Source organism: Rattus rattus, chromosome 3 (genome assembly GCF_011064425.1).
Source record: "Rattus rattus isolate New Zealand chromosome 3, Rrattus_CSIRO_v1, whole genome shotgun sequence".
Taxonomy (NCBI): Eukaryota; Metazoa; Chordata; class Mammalia; order Rodentia; family Muridae; genus Rattus; species Rattus rattus.
The window spans coordinates 189,154,154-189,177,982 of record NC_046156.1 but is presented as its reverse complement, the minus strand read 5'-3'; the positions used below and the strand labels follow the sequence as shown (position 1 = coordinate 189,177,982).

General features: G+C 39.3%; 1 protein-coding gene across 1 annotated transcript in view; it reads right to left on the bottom strand.

Moving 5' to 3' along the window:
* Nucleotides 1-2,519: 2,519 nt before the first annotated feature.
* LOC116895662 (tyrosine-protein phosphatase non-receptor type substrate 1-like) overlaps nucleotides 2,520-23,829 on the bottom strand; it is a 99,948-nt gene continuing 78,638 nt past the window's right edge. Inside the window, exons 2-5 of the mRNA XM_032896868.1 lie at nucleotides 20,516-20,872; nucleotides 18,830-19,186; nucleotides 3,716-3,829; nucleotides 2,520-2,712 (exon numbers count right to left, since the gene is read on the bottom strand). Of these exons, the coding sequence (XP_032752759.1) occupies nucleotides 2,711-2,712; nucleotides 3,716-3,829; nucleotides 18,830-19,186; nucleotides 20,516-20,872 (830 nt within the window). The 3' untranslated portion in view covers nucleotides 2,520-2,710. The remainder of the gene's footprint in view (nucleotides 2,713-3,715; nucleotides 3,830-18,829; nucleotides 19,187-20,515; nucleotides 20,873-23,829) is intronic.

Below are 23,829 nucleotides of genomic sequence, written 5' to 3'. Positions count from 1 at the left end.
CATTGTACTTCATTCTTAGTGGTTGGAGGGACCAGGTGAAATAGCTCATCTTTCACCTTAGAAGCAATAACTCTGCATATTCCACACCTCTGGACTCCTGAGAATTTCACTTAGGTAAACAGTCCTTAAATTTTGCTTGGATTTATTTCCCAGCCTCTAACATATGTGTTACCAGTAAGTCCAAAATGGTTGCTACCTCCATCTTACTTGGTCCAATCCATATTATGTCATCAATATAGTTTACCAATGTGAAGTTTTGTGAAAGAGAGAATCAAGATCCCTTCTAACTACATTATGACACAGGGGCAGGAAAGTTAATATATCCTTGAGGGAAAACTATAAAGGTATTCTTCTGGCATTCCCAAATGAAAGCAAATTGCTGCTTGGATACCTTATAGACAGGCACTGAGATAAACCATTTGATAGATTTGGGGCTTGTATATTGGAGGCTTTCCAAGAAGATCTCTGGCCTGGCCAGGTGCTACGGTTCAGGCGAATTGGAGAGAACATGAGCAGGGTGGGGGAATTGCTTCCTCACTGACTCCACTGCTGAAGGTGTCTCCACAACCACCTCTTCTGCTGATGCTTCTGTTGATGCAAGATGTGGTGTAGGTCACTCTGCACTGAGTTGGTACAGACTGAGCTTCTGGCAACATTTTCAGGAAAGCAGTTCTCTTTACCAAGCAGCAGTGTTATAGAACTTATGACAGAAGCTCTCAGATGATGGCAGAGTAATTTTCTCACACATTATGCCTTGTGGATATAATCCTTATATACAATTTTGCGGTGGATCAGGGTCTCACAGTACTTGTTTCATATTGGCTTGGTCTGAGAGATTGGGGATACCTTATTTACATACAGAAGGGCTTCAGGTGCTGCCCCTACATGACTGATGGCCACAAACCTCTCTACAGGATATGTGTTGGTTTGTAACTACATGATAGGGCCCTGGTTTCAGAAGCAGGCAAGGCAGGTGACCCTTCGGAGTCTCTGAGGCTTCAAACCTAGCTCAACTTTACCAGGCTTCCTCTCACAGCTCACTGCCCTACAGTAGATCAATAACTACATACTCGATATCAGGAGATGTTAATTTGCTCAAGTAACAAAACTACATTTGGCACATCAGCTGCAGTCAGTGTTACTACCTGATTTCGGTTTCAAAATTCAACTGTCATTCTCCATCATCTCCATGTCTTCTGAATTGACCAGATAGGAGAGTTAAAAGGAAATGTGATGGGAACCACCACCCCTACTTCTTTTAAGTCCTTGATGGTTGGAGTAACTTCTGAAATTCCCCCATGCATAAGGTATTGTTTTTGATTCACAAATTTATTTGGCACAGGCAATAATAAAGGTTCCCACTTAACCTTTACAACCATAGTAGCCCACACTCCACAGCTCAGGAAACAAATATGAGGATTATGCCAAATTCTAAGTATATCTATCCCAATTAACCATTCTGTAACTGGGGAAATGACCACGGTGTATGTTTAAAGATTTATTGGACCTACTGTGAGTCAGACATCAGCCAAAACTCCATTAATTATCATGCCTCCAAACACCCTATTTTACCTGGAAGGCATCAATGTTTCTTGGGATCTCCTAGGACTGGGGTAAATTCAGAGTGAGTATCCAATAGACCCTAGGACATCTGATTATTTCCTTTTGCCTAGTGTACAGTTACCCTTGTAAACTCCATGAGTCTCTCTTGTGAAGAACAGGAGAATGGCTAACAGTAAACCTTTTAGGTGTCTCATCATGATCCCTCCTCAAGGAAACCTGGACACACATAAATTGAAAAGGTTCTCAGTCTGCAAACTGACTCAAACCCGAAAATTGGTGCACTGCCCAAGATTACCTTCTGCCATGATCCAATGAAGCCTTTCTTTCATTTATTTGAGTTTTTTGTGTATACAGATCAAACAAATATGCAGTAGGTTTCCTATCATTCTCATGCCTGTAAATATCATGATTAATTAGCCAGTACCAAAGGTGCGTTTGAACTGTGCCATTATAAATTTTACCTTTCTTATGCTGCCAATTTTGGGCTAGGTCATTATTATAAACATGGCTTGGTCTACACTGTCCATTATAATAACTATGATCACCTTGTCTCTGGTGATTCATTGCTGTCACATGTCCCTTACTTCCCTGTGGTCTAATTAAATCCATTGAACTTAATTCATCCAATACAACAGTATCTACACTGTAAGGTCTGGCACAAGGAAAAGCATAAGAACAAATTCTTCAAATGTCCTCATGTCCCACTCACCAGTTTGTGTCTTATAATATTCATGAAGATTCTTCTGGTCCTTATAATTGTGGAGGTTTAGATTTTACATAACATATCCACTCTAGCTTTACAATTCACCAGACCCTTAAAATACCCCTCATCAACATTAAGCCAAGGAATATCAAATATCTCTAACTCCTTTTCAATAAGTATGCCCTCCAATTCTGGATCGTAGTTCATTCCAGATATAGTCAAATTGATAACCAAGGATCGACATTACCATGTACATATTTAAATTAATTTAATAATGAACATAAAGATATCTAGAATTTAATTCAAAATGCACAGCATTAAAACTCTGGGACAATGATACATATACAGAGGAACAACCAGAAATTTTGAATTCAAGTTGTCCTAATTGTGTATTTATGAACAGTCTTCAGTGGCTTCTCATCAACATCTATCTCCATGCTGAATCTCTACAAGAAAAATGATGGCAGATATTTAGGCTCCAGTGTGGTAGAGGATAAAAGAGAAAACTATGGAGAATCAATTCTGGCTGGATACTTCTTTCAATATTTACAACTTATCTTACTGCTATAGTGTCTGAGATTCAGCTCTTATCCTAGCACCCCTTCCCTGAGTGAATAAGATGCCCATGTCAACAAAGTGACATGTAGCGTTTCAGTCTAGCTCCTAAATCACTCAGTTTTCTGGGTCTATTCTCCATGATAACAGTCAGGTCAAAGCAGAAATAGTCATTTTTACCTGCCATCTCTAATGTCTAAATTTTAGTATATAATCTAGATTGATATTTCCCACGCACTCATTGTTTTTCACTGAAATCACCTGAAATAGGAATTTTGAGGCCAATACACAAGATCCTACTCCTGGACAATGTATCATCACATCTTCTAGGATACATTGGGCATCTCTTTAGATCCTGAACTGAACAATTCTATAATAGGAACAGAATTTCTGAGACATTAGGATGTCTCAAAAGTATCATGAGATTCTTGAGGAGGTTCTATGTCTTAATATTGTGTGATGAATGGCATGGCAATCATACTGATTTTATCCCTCCTATGGAGTCCACAGACTAACATCTATCTGGTGTTTCAAATACAAAACGTTCCAGATATACTAGGTAGGATATTGATTCTTATGCTCAGTTGACATGGCTCTTTGGAAGATTTAGATGGTACACTATTGCTAGAGGAGGTACATCACAGATACTGAACTTTGAAAGTAAATGTTTTTTTACACTTCCAATTTGTTCAATCTGGCCATGCTTTTTGCTTAAGAATGTGAGCACCCCACTGTCTCTCTTGGTTGCCACCACTCTCCAGCATGATGTACTCATAAGATACTAAAATAGCAAGTGGCCAAATAAACCTTTTCATCTATAAACTATTTTAGTCATGGAGTCTTGTCATAGTAACAGAAATTTAACTAATATATCTTTATCCCCCCCTAACTTACATTCAGGAATTTTGCATCTGTGACTGGAAATGAGAGTGACAGCAATTACCAGCAATAGTTTGTATCCAAGGAGTGCAGCTGCAAGGATTTTAACAATTGCTGATGTCTTCAGTTCTGAAAATTAAGGAGTAGGAGAAACCAATAAAAAAATCACATTAGTTGTCTCTTCTTGGGCCACTGGTTAACTTCTAAGCCTAACAAAGCTCTAAGGACTTTGAGTCTGTTTTCTTTCCCTGTGAAATTCACTTTCCCTGTGAAATTTAACTTAGAAAACATGAGGAGGGTGTCTACATATAGAAGAATGAAAATTCATGTATATTTATCAACCTGCACAAGCGCCAAGTCCAAGTGGAACAAAAATCAAAAAATAAGACTGGATCCAATATCTCATAGAAAAGAAATTGGGAAATACCTTTAAACAAATACTGAAAATAATTCACTAAACAGAATATCAATGGCTCAGGCTCTAAGACCAACAATTGATAAATAGGACTTCATGAAACTATGAATTTCTGTAAGGAAAATGACACTGTCAATAGGACAAAACAGCAGCTTAAATACTGAGAAAGGATCTTCTACAAACCTATGTCTACCAGAGAGGTAATATTCAAAATTTACGAATTACTCAAGGAGGTAGTCAACAAGAAACCAAATAACCCATTTAAAAATGTTTATAGAGTTAAACAGAGAATTCTCAACATTGGACTCTGGAATGGTCAAGTCATTAAAGTAATGTTCAAAATTCTTAGACATGAGGGAAGTACAAATCAAAAAAAAAAAAAAAACTCCAAGGTTTTATCCTACAACCATCAGAATAGCTAAGAAAAATCTCAAGAGATAGCACATGCTGGCAATAATGGGGAGCAACAAGAACACTTTTTAATTGCTAGTGTGAGCAAAAATTTGTATAACCACTTTCAATATCCATTTGGTATTTTTTAACAAAAATGGGAAATAATTCTATCTTAAGACCCAGCTATAGTACTCCTGTGCAAATACCCAAAACATGCTCCAACATATCACAAAGACATCTGATTAACTATGTTCATAGCAACTTTATTCATAATAGCCCAAAACTAGTAACAATGTAGATATCTCTTAACTGTAGAATGGATTAAAAAACATGGTAAGGTTTTACCAGGAGTCCCACACCCGTGGATCCCGGCCCGCAGCAGCTCTCTGCTCCCAGACCCCGTGGGAGAGAGACCTCACCGCCTGGTCAGGTGGGCATGCCTGAGGCTGCAGAGCAGAAGATACCACCAACACTGCCCACCCCTGCCCACATCCCTGGCCCAAGAGGAAACTGTATAAGGCCTCTGGGTTCCCGTGGGGGAGAGCCCAGGAGCGGGAGGACCCCTGAGCCTGAGACACCGCCGGAACCTGAAGGAAACAGACCGGATAAACAGTTCTCTGCACCCAAATCCCGTGGGAGGGAGAACTAAACCTTCAGAGAGGCAGATACGCCTGGGAAACCAGAAGAGACTGCACTCTGCACACACATCTCTGATGCCAGAGGAAAACACCAAACTCCATCTGGAACCCTGGTGCACTGAAGCTCCCAGAAAGGGCAGCGCAGATCTTCCTGGTTGCTGCCACCGCAGAGAGCTCGTGGGCAGCACCCCGCGAGCAAACTTGAGCCTCGGGACTACAGGGACCTGCCTGGTGAACTCAAGACACAGGCCCACAGGAACAGCTGAAGACCTATAGAGAGGAAAAACTACACGCCTGAAAGCAGAACACTCTGTCCCCATAACTGACTGAAAGAAAACAGGAAAACAGGTCTACAGCACTCCTGACACACAGGCCTATAGGACAGTTTAGCCACTGTCAGAAATAGCAGAACAAAGTAACACTAGAGATAATTTGATGGCAAGAGGCAAGCACAGGAACCCAAGCAACAGAAACCAAGACTACATGGCACCATCGGAGCCCAATTCTCCCATCAAAACAAACATGGAATATCCAAACACACCAGAAAAGCAAGATCTAGTTTCAAAATCATATTTGACCATGATGCTGGAGGACTTCAAGAAAGACGTGAAGAACTCCCTTAGAGAACAAATAGAAGCCTACAGAGAGGAATCGCAAAAATGCCTGAAAGAATTCCAGGAAAACATAAATAAACAAGTAGAAGCCCATAGAGAGGAGACACAAAAATCTCTGAAAGAATTCCAGGAAAACACAATCAAACAGTTGAAGGAATTAAAAATGGAAATAGAAGCAATCAAGAAGGAACACATGGAAACAACCCTGGATATAGAAAACCAAAAAGAAGAAACAAGGAGCTGTAGATACAAGCCTCACCAACAAAATACAAGAGATGAAAGAGAGAATCTCAGGAGCAGAAGATTCCATAGAAATCATTGACTCAACTGTCAAAGATAATGTAAAGCAGAAAAAGCTACTGGTCCAAAACATACAGGAAATCCAAGAATCAATGAGAAGATCAAACCTAAGGATAATAGGTATAGAAGAGAGTGAAGACTCCCAACTCAAAGGACCAGTAAATATATTCAACAAAATCATAGAAGAAAACTTCCCTAACCTAAAAAAAGAGATACCCATAGGCATACAAGAAGCCTACAGAACTCCAAATAGATTGGACCAGAAAAGAAACACCTCCCGTCACATAATAGTCAAAACACAAAACGCACAAAATAAAGAAAGAATATTAAAAGAAGTAAGGGAAAAAGGTCAAGTAACATATGAAGGCAGACCTATCAGAATTACACCAGACTTTTCGCCAGAAACTATGAAAGCCAGAACATCCTGGACAGATGTCATACAGACCCTAAGAGAACACAAATGCCAGCCCGGGTTACTGTATCCTGCAAAACTCTCAATTAACATAGATGGAGAAACCAAGATATTCCATGACAAAACCAAATTTACACAATATCTTTCTACAAATCCAGCACTACAAAGGATAATAAATGGTAAAGCTCAACATAAGGAGGCAAGCTATACCCTAGAAGAAGCAAGAAACTAATCGTCTTGGCAACAAAACAAAGAGAAGAAAAGCACACAAACATAAACTCACATCCAAATATGAATATAACAGGAAGCAATAATCACTATTCCTTAATATCTCTCAACATCAATGGACTCAACTGCCCAGTAAAAAGACATAGATTAACAAACTGGATGCGCAACGAGGACCCTGCATTCTGCTGCCTACAGGAAACACACCTCAGAGACAAAGACAGACACTACCTCAGAGTGAAAGGCTGGAAAACAACTTTCCAAGCAAATGGTCAGAAGAAGCAAGCTGGAGTACCCATTCTAATATCAAATAAAATCAATTTTCAACTAAAAGTCATCAAAAAAGATAAGGAAGGATACTTCATATTGATCAAAGGAAAAATCCACCAAGATGAACTCTCAATCCTAAATAATTATGCCCCAAATACAAGGGCACCTACATACGTAAAAGAAACCTTACTAAAGCTCAAAACACACATTGCACCTCACACAATAATAGTGGGAGATTTCAACACCCCACTCTCATCAATGGACAGATCGTGGAAACAGAAATTAAACAGAGGTGTAGACAGACTAAGAGAAGTCATGAGCCAAATGGACTTAACGGATATTTATAGAACATTCTATCCTAAAGCAAAAGGATATACCTTCTTCTCAGCTCCTCATGGTACTTTCTCCAAAATTGACCATATAATTGGTCAAAAACGGGCCTCAACAGGTACAGAAAGATAGAAATATCCCATGCGTGCTATTGGACCACCACGGCCTAAAACTGGTCTTCAATAACAATAAGGGAAGAATGCCCACATATACGTGGAAATTGAACAATGCTCTACTCAATGATAACCTGGTAAAGGAAGAAATAAAGAAAAAGAAATTGAAGACTTTTTAGAATTTAATGAAAATGAAGGTACAACATACCCAAACTTATGGGACACAATGAAAGCTGTGCTAAGAGGAAAACTCATAGCGCTGAGTGCCTGCAGAAAGAAACAGGAAAGAGCATAGGTCAGCAGCTTGACAGCACACCTAAAATCTCTAGAAAAAAAGAAGCAAATACACCCAGGAGGAGTAGAAGGCAGGAAATAATCAAACTCAGAGCTGAAATCAACCAAGTAGAAAGAAAAAGGACCATAGAAAGAATCAACAGAACCAAAAGTTGGTTCTTTGAGAAAATCAACAAGATAGATAAACCCTTAGCCAGACTAATGAGAGGACACAGAGAGTGTATCCAAATTAACAAAATCAGAAATGAAAAGGGAGACATAACTACAGATTCAGAGGAAATTCAAAAAATCATCAGATCTTACTATAAAAGCCTATATTCAACAAAACTTGAAAATCTGCAGGAAATGGACAATTTCCTAGACAGATACCAGTTACCGAAGTTAAATCAGGAACAGATAAACCAGTTAAACAACCCCATACCTCCTTAGGAAATAGAAGCAGTCATTAAAGGTCTCCCAACCAAAAAGAGCCCAGGTCTAGACGGGTTTAGTACAGAATTCTATCAAACCTTCATAGAAGACCTCATACCAATATTATCCAAACTATTCCACAAAATTGAAACAGAAGGATCACTACCAAATTCCTTCTATGAAGCCACAATTACTCTTATACCTAAACCACACAAAGACCCAACAAAGAAAGAGAACTACAGACCAATTTCCCTTATGAATATCGATGCAAAAATACTCAATAAAATTCTGGCAAACCGAATCCAAGAGCACATCAAAACAATCATCCACCATGATCAAGTAGGCTTCATCCCAGACATGCAGGGATGGTTTAATATACGGAAAACCATCAACATGACCCATTATATAAACAAACTGAAAGAACAAAACCACATGGTCATTTCATTAGATGCTGAGAAAGCATTTGACAAAATTCAACACCCCTTCATGATAAAAGTCGTGGAAAGAATAGGAATTCAAGGCCCATACCTAAACATAGTAAAAGCCATATACAGCAAACCAGTTGCTAACATTAAACTAAATGGAGAGAAACTTGAAGCAATCCCACTAAAATCAGGGACTAGACAAGGCTGCCCACTCTCTCCCTACTTATTCAATATAGTTCTTGAAGTTCTAACCAGAGCAATCAGACAACAAAAGGAGGTCAAGGGGATACAGATCGGAAAAGAAGAAGTCAAAATATCACTTTTTGCAGATGATATGATAGTTTATTTAAGTGATCCCAAAAGTTCCACCAGAGAACTACTAAAGCTAATAAACAACTTCAGCAAAGTGGCTGGGTATAAAATTAACTCAAATAAATCAGTAGCCTTCCTCTACACAAAAGAGAAACAAGCCGAGAAAGAAATTAGGGAAAAGAAACCCTTCATAATAGATCCAAATAATATAAAGTACCTCGGTGTGACTTTAACCAAGCAAGTAAAAGATCTGTACAATAAGAACTTCAAGACACTGAAGAAAGAAATTGAAGAAGACCTCAGAAGATGGAAAGATCTCCCATGCTCATGGATTGGCAGGATTAATATAGTAAAAATGGCCATTCTACCAAAAGCAATCTACAGATTCATTGCAATCCCCATCAAAATACCAATCCAATTCTTGAAAGAGCTAGACAGAACAATTTGCAAATTCATCTGGAATAACAGAAAACCCAGGATAGCTAAACTATCCTCAACAATAAAAGGACTTCAGGGGGAATCACTATCCCTGAACTCAAGCAGTATTACGGAGCAGTAGTGATAAAAACTGCATGGTATTGGTACAGAGACAGACAGATAGACCAATGGAATAGAATTGAAGACCCAGAAATGAACCCACACACTTATGGTCACTTGATTTTTGACAAAGGAGCCAAAACCATCCAATGAGAAAAAGATAGCATTTTCAGCAAATGGTGCTGGTTCAACTGGAGGTCAACATGTAGAAGAATGCAGATCGATCAATGCTTATCACCGTGTACAAAGCTTAAGTCCAAGTGGATCAAGGACCTCCACATCAAACCAGACACACTCAATCTAATAGAAGAAAAACTAGGGAAGCATCTGGAACACATGGGCACTGGAAAAAATTTCCTGAACAAAACACAAAAGGCATATGCTCTAAGATCAAGAATCGACAAATGGGATCTCATAAAACTACAAAGCTTCTGTAAGGCAAAGGACACTGTGGTTAGGACAAAACGGCAACCAACAGATTGGGAAAAGATCTTTACCAATCCTACAACAGATAGAGGCCTTATATCCAAAATAAAGAAAGAACTCAAGAAGTGAGACCGCAGGGAGACAAATAACCCTATTAAAAATGGGGTTCAGAGCTAAACAAAGAATTCACAGCTGAGGAATGCCGAATGGCTGAGAAACACCTAAAGAAATGTTCAACATCTTTAGTCATAAGGGAAATGCAAATCAAAACAACCCTGAGATTTCACCTCACACCAGTGAGAATGGCTAAGATCAAAAACTCAGGTGACAGCAGATGCTGGCGAGGATGCGGAGAAAGAGGAACACTCCTCCGTTGTTGGTGGGATTGCAGACTGGTACAACCACTCTGGAAATCAGTCTGGAGGTTCCTCAGAAAATTGGACATTGAACTGCCTGAGGATCCAGCTATACCTCTCTTGGGCATATACCCAAAAGATGCCCCAACATATAAAAAAGACACGTGCTCCACTATGTTCATCGCAGCCTTATTTATAATAGCCAGAAGCTGGAAAGAACCCAGATGCCCTTCAACAAAGGAATGGATACAGAAAATGTTGTACATCTACACAATGGAATATTACTCAGCTATCAAAAACAACGACTTTATGAAATTCGTAGGCAAATGGTTGGAACTGGAAAATATCATCCTGAGTGAGCTAACCCAATCACAGAAAGACATACATGGTATGCACTCATTGATAAGTGGCTATTAGCCCAAATGCCTGAATTACCCTAGATGCCTAGAACAAATGAAACTCAAGACGGATGATCAAAATGTGAAGGCTTCACTCCTTCTTTAAAAGGGGAACAAGAATACCCTTGGCAGGGAAGAGAGAGGCAAAGATTAAAACAGAGACTGAAGGAACACCCATTCAGAGCCTGCCCCACATGTGGCCCATACATATACAGCCACCCAATTAGACAAGATGGATGAAGCAAAGAATTGCAGACCGACAGGAGCCGGATGTAGATCTCTCCTGAGAGACACAGCCAGAATACAGCAAATACAGAGGCGAATGCCAGCAGCAAACCACTGAACTGAGAATAGGACCCCCTTTGAAGGAATCAGAGAAAGAACTGGAAGAGCTTGAAGGGGCTTGAGACCCCATATGAACAACAATGCCAAGCAACCAGAGCTTCCAGGGACTAAGCCACTACCTAAAGACTATACACGGACTGACCCTGGACTCTGACCTCACGGGTAGCAATGAATATCCTAGTAAGAGCACCAGTGGAAGGGGAAGCCCTTGGTCCTGCTAAGACTGAACCTCCAGTGAACTAGACTGTTGGGGGGAGGCGGCAATGGAGGGAGGGTTGGGAGGAACACCCATAAGGAAGGGGAGGGGGAGGGGATGTTTGCACGAAACCGGAAAGGGAATAACACTGAAATGTATATAAGAAATACTCAAGTTAATAAAAAAAAAAGCATGGTAAATATAAACAATGGATTACTATTAAGCTATGAAAATAATGGCATCATGAATTTTGTAGGCAAATGGATGGAACATGAGGATGTCATCCTGAGTCAGGAAACCTAGTACAAAACAAAAGACAGGTGTGGTATGTACTCACTTATAAAGTTCAAGCACAATGCCACAATGCTATATTCCACAGTCACAAAGATGCCAAAGAAGAAGGAAGGCACTATCAAGGAATTGAGAATTTCACTTAGAAGGGTGAATAAAATAGGCATAAGAGACAAATGAGGGGAGGGATTTGGGAATGTGGGATTTGGGGAAAGGTCTAAGGGCTTCAGAGTCAGATATGGAAAGGATTAGAAAGATGGCTAGTTGGCCATGAAAATTATTGGAAATCTGCAATTGATAGTGGTGAGCACATAAAAAGGTCTGTATGATGAGACAGAGACCTGGAATAAGGGAGGCAGTCAAGAATCAGTAGGGTTAATTTTACTTGGCACTTACTATATTGGGGATGTGGAACCTGAAGAGGCCATCATCTGTAGCCAGACAGAGCCAAACAGTAACCCCAAGGGAGCAATAGAGCCACCAACCCACACACAAATTTTCCAATCTTAAACACTTCAAGACTATAAGAGATACAGGAATGGGGGAATGGAACAGATACTGAGGGAATGGCCATTCAATAAGTGTTCCAGGTTGAGACACATCCCATGAATAAGCACCAATCCTTAACCCCACTAATGATACTGTTATGTTTACAGAAAGAAGCATGTAGTCTTCTGAGTGGCTCCACTCAGCCACCGACTGAGACAGATAGAGACACCCAGAGATGAAGAGTTGATGTAGTATGAGGATTCTTATAAAAGAACAAAGTCAACTAACCTGGACCTTTTGGGTTCTCAGAGTCTGAACCAACAACCAAAGGACATACCGTGATGGATTTAGGCCTCCCTGTACATAAATGGCAGATGCACAGCTTGGAATTCATGTGGGTCCCTCACTACTGAAACAGGAACTATACCAAAAGCTTTTGCCTGAATGTGGGATTTGTTCTAGCTCTGCTGCCTTGTCTGGATACAGTGGGAGAGGAACTGCATAGCATCACATGAACGCAATGTGCCTCACTGGTGGAGAATTACCAGAAGGACCCCACTTGCTTAGAGGAGAAGAGGAGGGTTGTGGGGGAAGGATTGTCAGAGGAGGTGACTAAGATGGGGGTGGCAAGTGGGATGTAAAGTGAATAAGTAAACAAGAAAAAAAGTAAAAGAAAGAAAATATAGGTATATATTTCTCCATTGTCCCAACATCAGGTCTCCCACTTATAGCACTATATTTTATCAACAAAATTTTACAAAAAGTAGATGAAACTTTAAACTGAACCTTTTACAAGAGTGATTACATCTTTAGGACATGAATGAGTTCTGGCACACTGCAGATCCAAAACAAATTTTTCTGGATCATATTTGCCCCTCCTAATAGCCATATATTGGCTTCCTTTGCTCCTTACCAAACAGCTTTGTCACAATTTAGGTGAATCATCTGCAGTGTACAAGCAGATTACTAGTTTTTCTGAGCAATGTATTAACTTAACAGATTATTAGTTTCAACCAACCTAAATATTTAGGGCTTCATCAGTTAGTACCTGAAGTCTCAACCAGGTTTCTCTGCTATTTGTAACCCACCCCTTCCATGCTTTCACCAATTAATTTTTAAAAAGAGTCTTGTTTTATAACCTTCTTCTATTTCTACAAAAAAGTTACAAACTACTTCCACAGGTGGCTGCCAGGTCACTGAAATTTGTGTTCCTGTGACCTGGTAATTGATAGTTGGATTCAGAATGAAATATTTATTGTCATCTTTGAGGAGAGAATTATAGTTCTATCTCGACTGTTAAATGTTTCTTTTTAGAGTCCTGTGGGTCAGGGAATTCAGTTTTCAAATTCTGGGAGAATTGGTCCCTAGGGAAGATTACAGAGTTAGTGTGATCCAGAGATGCTCCTAATTGGTAGTACTTTGGATGATCCTTGCCCCAAGATGGTTTAAGTCTTTCAAGTACTCAGGAAGAGATGTGAACTGGATGTACACATGAGAGATGGTAAAAAGAAAGGAAGAGAGTTGATAGTCTGCCTTGTATAGATATAAGCATCTTGGAAAAAAAAATATATATATATGAATGAAAGAACTCTGGTGAAGTATAAATCATCCTGAGGGGAACACTTTCAGGAATACATGCAAGAAATGTATGAAAATTTTATATATAACAGTTCATATTACAGAGTAATGGTGATTAAAAACAGCATGATATTGGTGCAAAGACAGACATGTTGATCAAGGGAATAAAATTGAAGATCTAGAAGTAAAAGCACACACTTATGGACACATAATCTTTGACAAAATTGCCAAAAATATACAATAAAAAAATGAAATCATTTTCACTAAACGGTGGTGGTTTAATTGGCAGTCTGTATGTAGAAAAATGAAAAGAGATCTATATTTGTCACCTTGACAAATAGCTCAATTTCAAGCACAACAATTATGTAAGCATAAAACCAGACATATAGAATCTAACTGAAGAGAAAGTGGGAAAGAGCCTTGAAATCACTGGCCCAAAGGGAAATTTCCTAAGCAGCACTGCAATGGCTCTTGCTCTAAGATCAAGAATTGATAAATGGGACCTCATGGAACTGAGAAGCTTCTGAAAGGCAAAGACCTAACAAGACAGGACAAAACAGCATCCTACAGATTGGGAAATATCTTCACTAACCCTACATCTGATAGAGGGCTAATGTCCATATTATATAAAGAACTCAAGAAGCTAAACATTAAAACCAAACAACCCAATAAAAAATACTTGGGCATAGAATTAAACAGAGAGTTTACAACAGAGGAATATTGAATGGCTGAGGCACACTTAATCTTCAAAGTCTTCAGTCATCAGAAATATAAATCAAAATGAACCTGAGATTTCACCTTTCACCAATCAAAATAGCTAAGATCAAACCCTCAGGTCACAGCACGTGTTGACAAGGATGTAGAGAAGAGAAGCACTCTTCCATTGTTGGTGGGACTGCAAACTTCTACAACCTCTCTGGAAATCAACCTGGAGATTCCTTAGAAAATTGGAAATATATCTACCTGAAGAACCAGCTATATCACTCGTGGGCATATACCTAAAGGATCCCCCACATGGCACAGAGGAATGTGTTCCACTATGTTCATAGCAGCCTTGTTGTGATAGCCGGAAGCTGGAAACAACACAGATGTTCCACAACAGAAGAATGAATACTGAAAATGTGGTTCATTTATACAATGGAATCCTTCTCAGCTATTAAGGACAAGGGCATCTGGAGTTTTGCAGGAAAATGGATGGAAGTAGAAAATATTATCCTGAGTGAGGTAACTCAGACACAAAAGGACATGTAGATATGTACTCACTAATAAGTAGATATTACCCAAAATATTATAGAATACCCAGGATGCAGTTCACAGACCTCAAGATTAACAAGCTGAAGAGTCAAAGTGACGATGCCTCAATCCCATTTGGGAGTGAAAAGAAAGCAAGGAGGGAGAGACCTGTGTGGGAGAGGGGACAGGGAGGGGAAGAGGGGTGCATGATAAGGTATTGGGTGCAGGAAACAGTACTGAAGCCACATGGCCAGCAGAAAGAATGGAAACAGGCAATCTCAGGAGGCAGGAGGTGGGGGGACTTTTCAGAATGTACCCAAGACCTGGGAAATGGGAGACTCTCTGGACTCTAAGGGAGGAACCTTCGATGAAATATCCTACACTGCGGAGAGGGAACTCCTAGAGTCCACTGTCAGCAGAAAGACTGGGCATCAAGTGACAGATTGGATTGCCATCCCATAGTCAAAAATTCTGACCCTGAAATGTTCCTGTCTAAAAGGGACAAAAATGGAGAAGAGACTGAGGGAAAGGAGATCTAGTGACAGACCCAAATTACATTTCAGCTCAAGGAGGCTCCAAGGCCTGACAATATTATTAATGCTGTGGTGTGCTGACAGACAGGAACCTACCATGTCTGCCCTCTGAGAGGCCCAACAAGCAGCTGAAGGGGTCAGATACAGATACTTATACCCAACTACTGGACCAAAGCTGGGAACTCCTGCAGTTGAATTAGTGAAAGGCCGGAAGAAGCTGAGGAGGAGGGAAACCCTATAGGAAGACCAACAGTCTCAACTAACATGAACCCCTGAGGTCTCTTAGACACTGAGCCACAAATCAGGTAGAATACATTAGCTAATATGAGGCCCCCAACACATACACAGTAGAGGACAATGTGATCTTGCTTCAGTGAAAGAAGAGACACTTAATCCTAGAGGGACTTGAGGCCCTAGGGTATGGAAAAGTCTGGTGGGGTGGCGATGGATGAGTACATGCTCTTGGAGACAGGTGAGGAGGAATGGGATTTGGAACTGTCAGAGGGTGGACCAAGAGGTGTATAATGACTGGACTGTACAAACAGATAATGATGATAATAATGATGATGATGATGATGATGATGATGATAATGATGGTGAATGACAACCCTTAGCCTAGAAAGAAGAAAATGAAGGTAGTATTTCATGGCTAATTTTGTACACAAAAATCCTCCTTACCACTGCCTTTGTTACTAGTCTTAGGATAACATGTTTATACTTTTTTTTTTGCCATTCCTATGTAGGAAGAGCAACTCAGAAACAACAATGTATATTTCTGGAACAACCATGAAAATCCTGCCTACATAGCAGAATCATCTAAACCCTCGCATCCTCCTTTTTCTTTGTGATCCACTCACTAAGTTCCCCAATGGCTTTCACAATATAATCACTTCTTGCAGTGAGTCTAATTATAGAGAGCAGGTGACCATGAGATGGAAAAAAAACAAGGCTGTTGTTGACTTTCATATCATTTACATTGATTTCTGAGTAAAGGGGAGAAATTTCTGGCACCAGAAATTGTTCTAATGCAGATGCATGCGATATAGGAAAAATTCACCCTGAGATTAGAGTTTAATAAGGCTGTATTGTTTCAACCTTAGGGAACATAATTTTATTCACTGAAAGATGTCTCTACCATATTACACAGGTATTAGGGGGTTGTGTACATCAGGATTGTCCTTGATTTTCTGAAACATGAGGGGTTGTCATATCTCAACAAGCTATTCTCACAGCTCTATCAAGAAAATAATCCCAAATATCTCCTGTTGCCTCAAATCATGTGTATGATATTTCAGTGCCAAGACCCATATTAGAACACCTAAAGGAAAATGGATCTGGGATCTCTCTGTTTCCAAGGAAATTCCAAAAGTAGCCAGATCAAGAGCTGCCAACCATATCCTAAGTTCAGGTCAATAAACCAAAAGCCAACAGAGGGAAAATGGAATGTCTAAGATCACATGACACAATAGTAGCATAATTACAGTGGTGAAATATTTTCTAGCAGTCAGAAGTTTCTCTAAGTATGTTGTATGACTTTACTCCTTCATTGGAGCAAGTCTATAATTTGTTTTTGCTGGGAGAAAGTACCCTATTTTGAACATTTTTTCCTGGATACACGCCAAAGAGTAGCAGTGCTGGATTTGCATACTCTATTTACATTCAATCTTCTTTTGTAACGATCACTGTAATCCTGATGCTCCTAATGATCTTGACTCTACCATCCAAGAATATGTGAGTGGTTTTTCTTCTTTTTTTTTTTTTTTTTTTCTTTTTTTTTTTTTCAGAGCTGGGGACCAAACCTAGGGCCTTGCACTTGCTAGGCAAGTGCTCTACCACTGAGCTAAATCCCCAACCCCTTTTCTTCTTTTCTTAAGGAACACCTACCATTGACCATGGCTGTAATCATCACCAAACAGAAAACTGTGCAGAGAGTAAGATTTCTCACCCCATGGCCTTCTGATGCCAGACACTCATTGTTTCTCTGAGTAGTCATAACTCTCTCAAAATGGGTCTAAGTATTCTCATTCTACAGAAAGAAAACTAAGGATCAGTTCAATGAGTTCTTCAAGGTTTACAACTATGATATACATACCACCTCTGTCTTGGCATGCTGTTGTGTTGGGTGATATACAGAGACCCAGGATTTCATTCTGAAGAATCTGTGATCATCACCACATTACAGATGATGATACCAAGGCTGAAACAAAAATGGTCTTTCTTCCTTTACTGTATCACAGGGGTCATTTTCTGTGACTTCACATTCATTTCCGAAAAGAAAGCTGCTGTACTCCACTGAAGCCAACTCACTTACATTGCTCTCTTTCTACTCTAAGAATCCAATGTGAGGAATTCTATGCTAGATCCCTGTTCCAGGTAGCACTGGACAGAAAAATGCCTTTGCTTCAAGGGGCCCAGATTCCTGTACATTCCAATTTATTTCTTATTCACATTTCCAATACTAGAAACAATTGGCAAATTTGTTCTGTAGTTCCAGCTCAGAGAATAAGTTATGTAGGAAGAAAAGCATCTGTGTCATGTTACACAATGGGAATGGTTGTAGTCAACATTTGCTTCTTTGTTACCTGTTCACATGTCAGGTCCTTCTGTCAATTTCAGGGTCTTCTCTCAAGAGAAGAATTGGCCTCACTTTTATGGATTTTTTTAGAGAAAATGACATAACAGAGGTAGAGCATATAGCAATTGCTATTTGTTACCCCTCCATCTTCTAACATTAAGGGTATCCTTATAACAAATGAAATAACAGAGAAAAAGCTAGTATCACTGGAATGCTATGGACTTAATCTTACCTCAGTCACTTGCTGATTGGGCTTTCCTAATCATTACATTTCTAAAAATTTCAGTGTCCTGGTTCAAAGTTGAATATGTGTGAATTCATGGTGAGCCCATTGTCCTTGACTATCATAACTGCAGGGTTGTGAGAATATTTGCTACACCACACTCAAGTGGGGAAATGGTAACATCCTTTACAACTAATTCACTCTAAAATCCCACAGCCCGCAAATAAAGAGGACATGTTCCTTTATGTCCAGGGTTGGGGAACATAAAGTAGGTCCATTTTGGTCCTATGTAGCTGCTAACTGCTAATGACTAACTACTGTTTAAGCAGCCAAAAATAAAAAACAATAGCAATAGATTTTTTTTTATTCAATTCCTTGCTGCTATGCAATAGGTGTGTTGATTTTTAAACACAGGATAAGCAAGAAAGGTTTGAGGATGTTTTAGAAGTTATAAGCAACAATCCATTATAGTTAGAGAAAAAGAAGGCTGGAGTCATGTAGGACAGTCATGAATTTCATGGACTTTTTACAGCCACTAATATGAGATAGTCTGAGAAATATGTTTGGTGGGGCAGGCAGACAAATATATCAATTTACATCCATTTCCCAGAAGGGAAAACCTCTAATACATAGCATATCCTCTCTTCCCCTCAGCTTTCTTGGTCCAGAGATGGAACAACTTGAACCTATGTATATTGGGGTCCCTTCTAAATGTGTATTTTGCTGTTCATAGAGTATTGAACATTATTTCAACCTATAGGAGAAATCAAGGATAAAAAAGAAAATGTGGTATTTACCAAATACTAACAACTCAGTGCCACCTCCAGACTGAATCTCAATGTCAGGCTCTACTATTCCTTTCTGGAACTTCACACAGTAGTAGGTACCTGCGTCAGCAGGTGTGACATTATTGATGTGGATGGAAAAGTCCAGGTTGTTTCTCTTTGTAGCATCTGAAGCATTTGTTACTCTGGGGAAATGATCTCCAACAAAATCATATATCAGGTGTCTGCTGTGTGCTACACCCCTGAACCACCTAATGGGCCCCACAGGGATAAGAGATGTCACCGTACAATTCAAAGTGACTGATCCTCCAGCATCAACAGAAACTGATTTGTCAGGCTGGATCACCTTCAGCTCTTTCATATTTGCTCCTGCCAAAACAAACAAACAAACAAACAAACAAACAAAAACCCAACAACAAACATCAGTTAGTGCTCATCCTGGTGGAAAGCTACAGGCTACTCAAGTGTATGAGAAAATTAAACCTTAGTCACTAGGACTCGGCATGAACATTAGCATAGTTCTTCTAATATGGGTTTTTAATATAAGAATATAGTATAGAAGAGGAAATGGAGGAACAGAAACTTAAAACTTCATAGGATTTTGATTGAAGTCCTACTTTTGTTTGGAATTATTATGCTTCATCAAAATCTGATTCTAATTCTGATTCATTTTCTGTGAAAATGGCCTAGGGAAATTCTGCTTTAATGCTGTTGGATGTGATTGTGTCACCCTTTTACACCAATGAGAAATGAGTATAAGGGCTTAAGTATAATGAGGTATACATTTGATTACAAGATTCCTATGATGATATATATGTTATCTGATAGAGTGACCATGTCTTAGATAGGTCCTAATAGCATGTATCCTAATTAAGAATTAAAACCTGCAGCCAGAAGAGATAAGAGCCTCATCTGCTCTATTAACCCTTACATTCCCACTTCCTTGATTTAGAACCCAAGGGCACAAGCTTATCACGTCCAACACAAATCAACAATTCCCAACCCACTTCACTGTCCCTCCCCCCAACCCCAGTTTCACTACTCAGTGAACATTCACTGTTCAAGTGCTGGCTATACCATTCACAAATGGCAAGAGCCCTACCTAGAGTCTGCCCTTCTCACTTTCTTGGTTTGGAAACCATTACCCAAGACCCTCACACATTCCCCTACACACTGCCCCTGCCTCATTCCATATACATTTCCCTATTTGGGCAGAGATCTACTGCTTATGTGCAATCACACAACCCCGAACAGATAAGTTCCCCATATGCAATCTAAAACCTTTTACTCCCTCTTTTCAGAACTAAATGACTAAAACTTCTAATGTGTTGGATGATTTGCCTTGAGGAGCTCTGCCCTATCCATTCATTAAAATGTGGATGTCTGTTCATCTATATGTATGTGTGTAAGTATATTTATGTATGTAAGCTTGTATAAATGCTTGTGGAACTGATTGTGGCTGACATTGGGGTCCAGCCAGAGTATGGGTGTATGTATGTGTGGTTTTATGTGGTGTGTGTGTGTGTGTGTGTGTGTGTGTGTGGCCACATTTGCATGTATAAAATATTTTGATTCATTTTTTCTTCCTCTCTGGCTCACAAAGAGTTAATACGCTTCACCACAGGGGCTTCTGGCTGCCTGAACACAGTTTCAATCTGTAGGAGAAATCAAGGATGAAAAGGAAAATGTGGTACTTACCATGCACAAACAACTCAGTGCCACTTCCAGACAGAATCTCAATGTCAGGCTCTACTGTTCCTTTCTGGAACTTCACACAGTAGTAGGTACCCGCATCAGCAAGTGTAATATTACTGATGCGGATGGAAAAGTCCATGATGCTTCTCTTTGTAACATCTGCAATATTTGTTATTCTGGGGAAATATTCTCCCGTGAAACTAAACACTAGTTGTCTATTTTGTCCTTCACCCTTGAACCACTTCATGGGCCCCACAGGGGTGAGAGATGACACTGTGCAATTCAGAATAACTGACCCTCCATCGTGAACAGAAACTAATTTCTGAGGCTGGATCACCTTAAGCTCTTTCATATCTGCTCCTGCAAAAAAAAAAATCAGTTAGTGGTCATCCTGATTAAAAGCTACAGGCTCCTCAAGTATATGAGAAAGTAAAAAATAAATAATAAAAAAATAAAAATACCTTACTCACTAGAACTTGTTGGGAGCGATGCCCTTAAAACCCTCCATTATTGATATCAATATTATAGTTAGAGTTAAGTATGACTGGGTTTATGGGAAATTCCCAGCCAGCTGCAGAAGACTAATACAAATCTGGTGGTCAGGATGACTAGTGATATGACAAACTTGTGACCTTTCTAAGAAACCAACATCCTGTTGACATCAGGTGACCATAAGAGTACTGTGTCCTTAGCCTGTGTGAATGTTTCCCACTTTCTACCCCTCCCCCTCTTTTACCCCTGCTATGGTATAAATTCAGCCTTGGGAAAAAATAAAATTGTAGCCTTGATAAGACTCTTGTCTTGGCATCCTTCTTTGTTTCTCTTATCCTCCATTCTCTTCCAGGTACCCTCTGTACCCTGTTGACTGTCCTGCAGGCTGGCACAAGATCTCAGCATGAGCATTAGCATAGGTCTTCTAACATGAGCTTTTTAATACAAGAATATAATACAGAAAAGAAAATGGAATAACAACGATGGCTGGAACTTGGCAATATTCTAATTGAACCCCTAACTTTGTATGGTATTATCATGCTTCATCCAATATCTGCCTCTGTTTCATTTTCTCTTCAAGTGGCCTAAGGAAATTCTGTCATAATAGGGTTTGTTGTGATTATCTAACTCTTTTACACCAATGATACATGTATATAAGTGCTTAACTATAATGAGGTATATATTTGATTACAAAATTTTATGATGGTATTAGTTTTATCAGGTAAAGTGATCATGCCATAAAAAGGTCTATGAATTCTAATGAAGAAATTTTCCAGCCAGAAAAGGTAAGGACCTCATCTATTGTCTGAACCCTTCTATACTCATTTCTTTGATATAGAGCCCAAAGAAACAATCTCCTCACACTGAACGCAAATCTCTATCTTTCTTCCCACTTTACTTTCCTCCCAGTTCCACTACTCAGCTGAACATTCACTATTCAGGTTCTGGCCATACCATTAAAAATGGCAGGAGCCCTACCTACAGTCTGAACTCCCTACTTCATTGCTTTATAAGTCAGAACGCCAAGCCCCTGATACCTTCCACTACACACTGCCCCTACCTAATTCAATGTTTCCCCATATTTGGGCAGAGATTCATTGTTCATGTGCAGAGCAAACAATCTCAAACAGGTAAGATTCCCATCTGTAATTGAAACCCTTCTATTCCCTCTTTTAAGAATTAAATGACTGAAACTTCTAATATGTTGTTGTATGGTGGGCATTGAAGAATTTGTGCCCTGTCTATTCATCCATTCTTTCAAATGTTTATATCTGTTTGTCTATATGCACATGTGAAGGTATATTTATGCATGTAAATATTTGAGAATGCTTGTAGTGATGATTGTGCTTGTATAAAGCATTTTAATTTATTTTCTTTCCTTCCTATGTGGCTCACAAGGTGTTAACAAGTCTCACCATAGAGGCTTCTGGCTGCTATGACAGAATAGAGAACAATAGCAATAACATCTTCACTCAATTCCATGCAGCTACACATCAGGTAATAGTCTCCCAAGTTAGTAATTTTTAAACACAGAATGATCAAGAAATGTTTTTAGAAATTCTTTAGAAGTTATAAGCAACAATTCAGTATAGTTAGAGAAATAGAAGGCCAGAGACCATAAGTATTCAAAGATACCTCTACATCCAATGATGTGTCTCACTTCAAATATTTCCAAAGTGTGCTGGCTCCTGGAAAGGACACATACCTACACATCCAAACCACCAAATAGTTGCAAAATCCTGTTATTCATGTAGATATCCATTACTCAGTTGAAGATCATGAAAGCCAGAAGAGATCTATACCTGCTGTATTAAACCTCCTACATCCTCAGTTTGAGGTCATGACACAAGCCACTGATATTTCCTGCTGTCCATTGGCCCTTTCTATACACCTTTCCCTAATAGGACAGACAATGATTGTCTGAGTGCAGGCCACAGATTGAAGACAAGATATGATCCCCACCAGCTCTCTGAACAAACCAACAAATTCCATTCAGGGTAAAGAGACCCAAGTTTCTGATACATCCTCTACTACCTCCTGCCTGTTACCATACCCCACCTATTCATAGATTGATAATGTAAACTCCACTAATCTAAAGAAAGAGATGCCCATAAACATAAAAGAATCCTACAGAACTCCAAATAGATTGGACCAGAAAAGAAATTCCTCCCATCACAAAATAGTCAAAACATCAAATGCACAAAGCAAAGCAAAACAAAACAAAACAAAACAAAAAGAATTTTAAAAGCAGTAAGGGAAAAAGGTCAAGTAACATGTAAAGGCAGACCTATCAGAATTATACCAGCTTTCTCACCAGAGACTGCGTAAGTCAAAAAATCCTTGACAGATGTCATACAGACACTAAAAGAAAAAAATTCCAGCCCAGGCTCTAATATCCAGCAAAACTCTCAATCAACATAGATGGAAAAACCAAGACATTCAAGAACAAAACCAAGTTTACACAATATCTTTCCAACAATCCAGCCCTACAAAGGATAATACATAAAAACACTCTAACATAAGGATGGAAAATACACCCGACAGAAAGCAAGAAAGTACTCTCCTTGCAACAGAACCAAGAGAAGAGAGCCACACAAACATAATTTCACCTCTAACAGCAAAAATAGCAGGAAACAACAATCACTATTCCTTAATATCTCTTAACATAAGTGGGCCCAATTTCCTAACATAAGGATATATACTAAAAGAATGGATACAAAAAGAGGACCCAGCAATTTGCTGCATACAAGAAACATACATCAGTGACAAAGACAGACAGTACCTCTGATTCAAATTCTGACAAACAAATTTCTGAGCAAATGGTC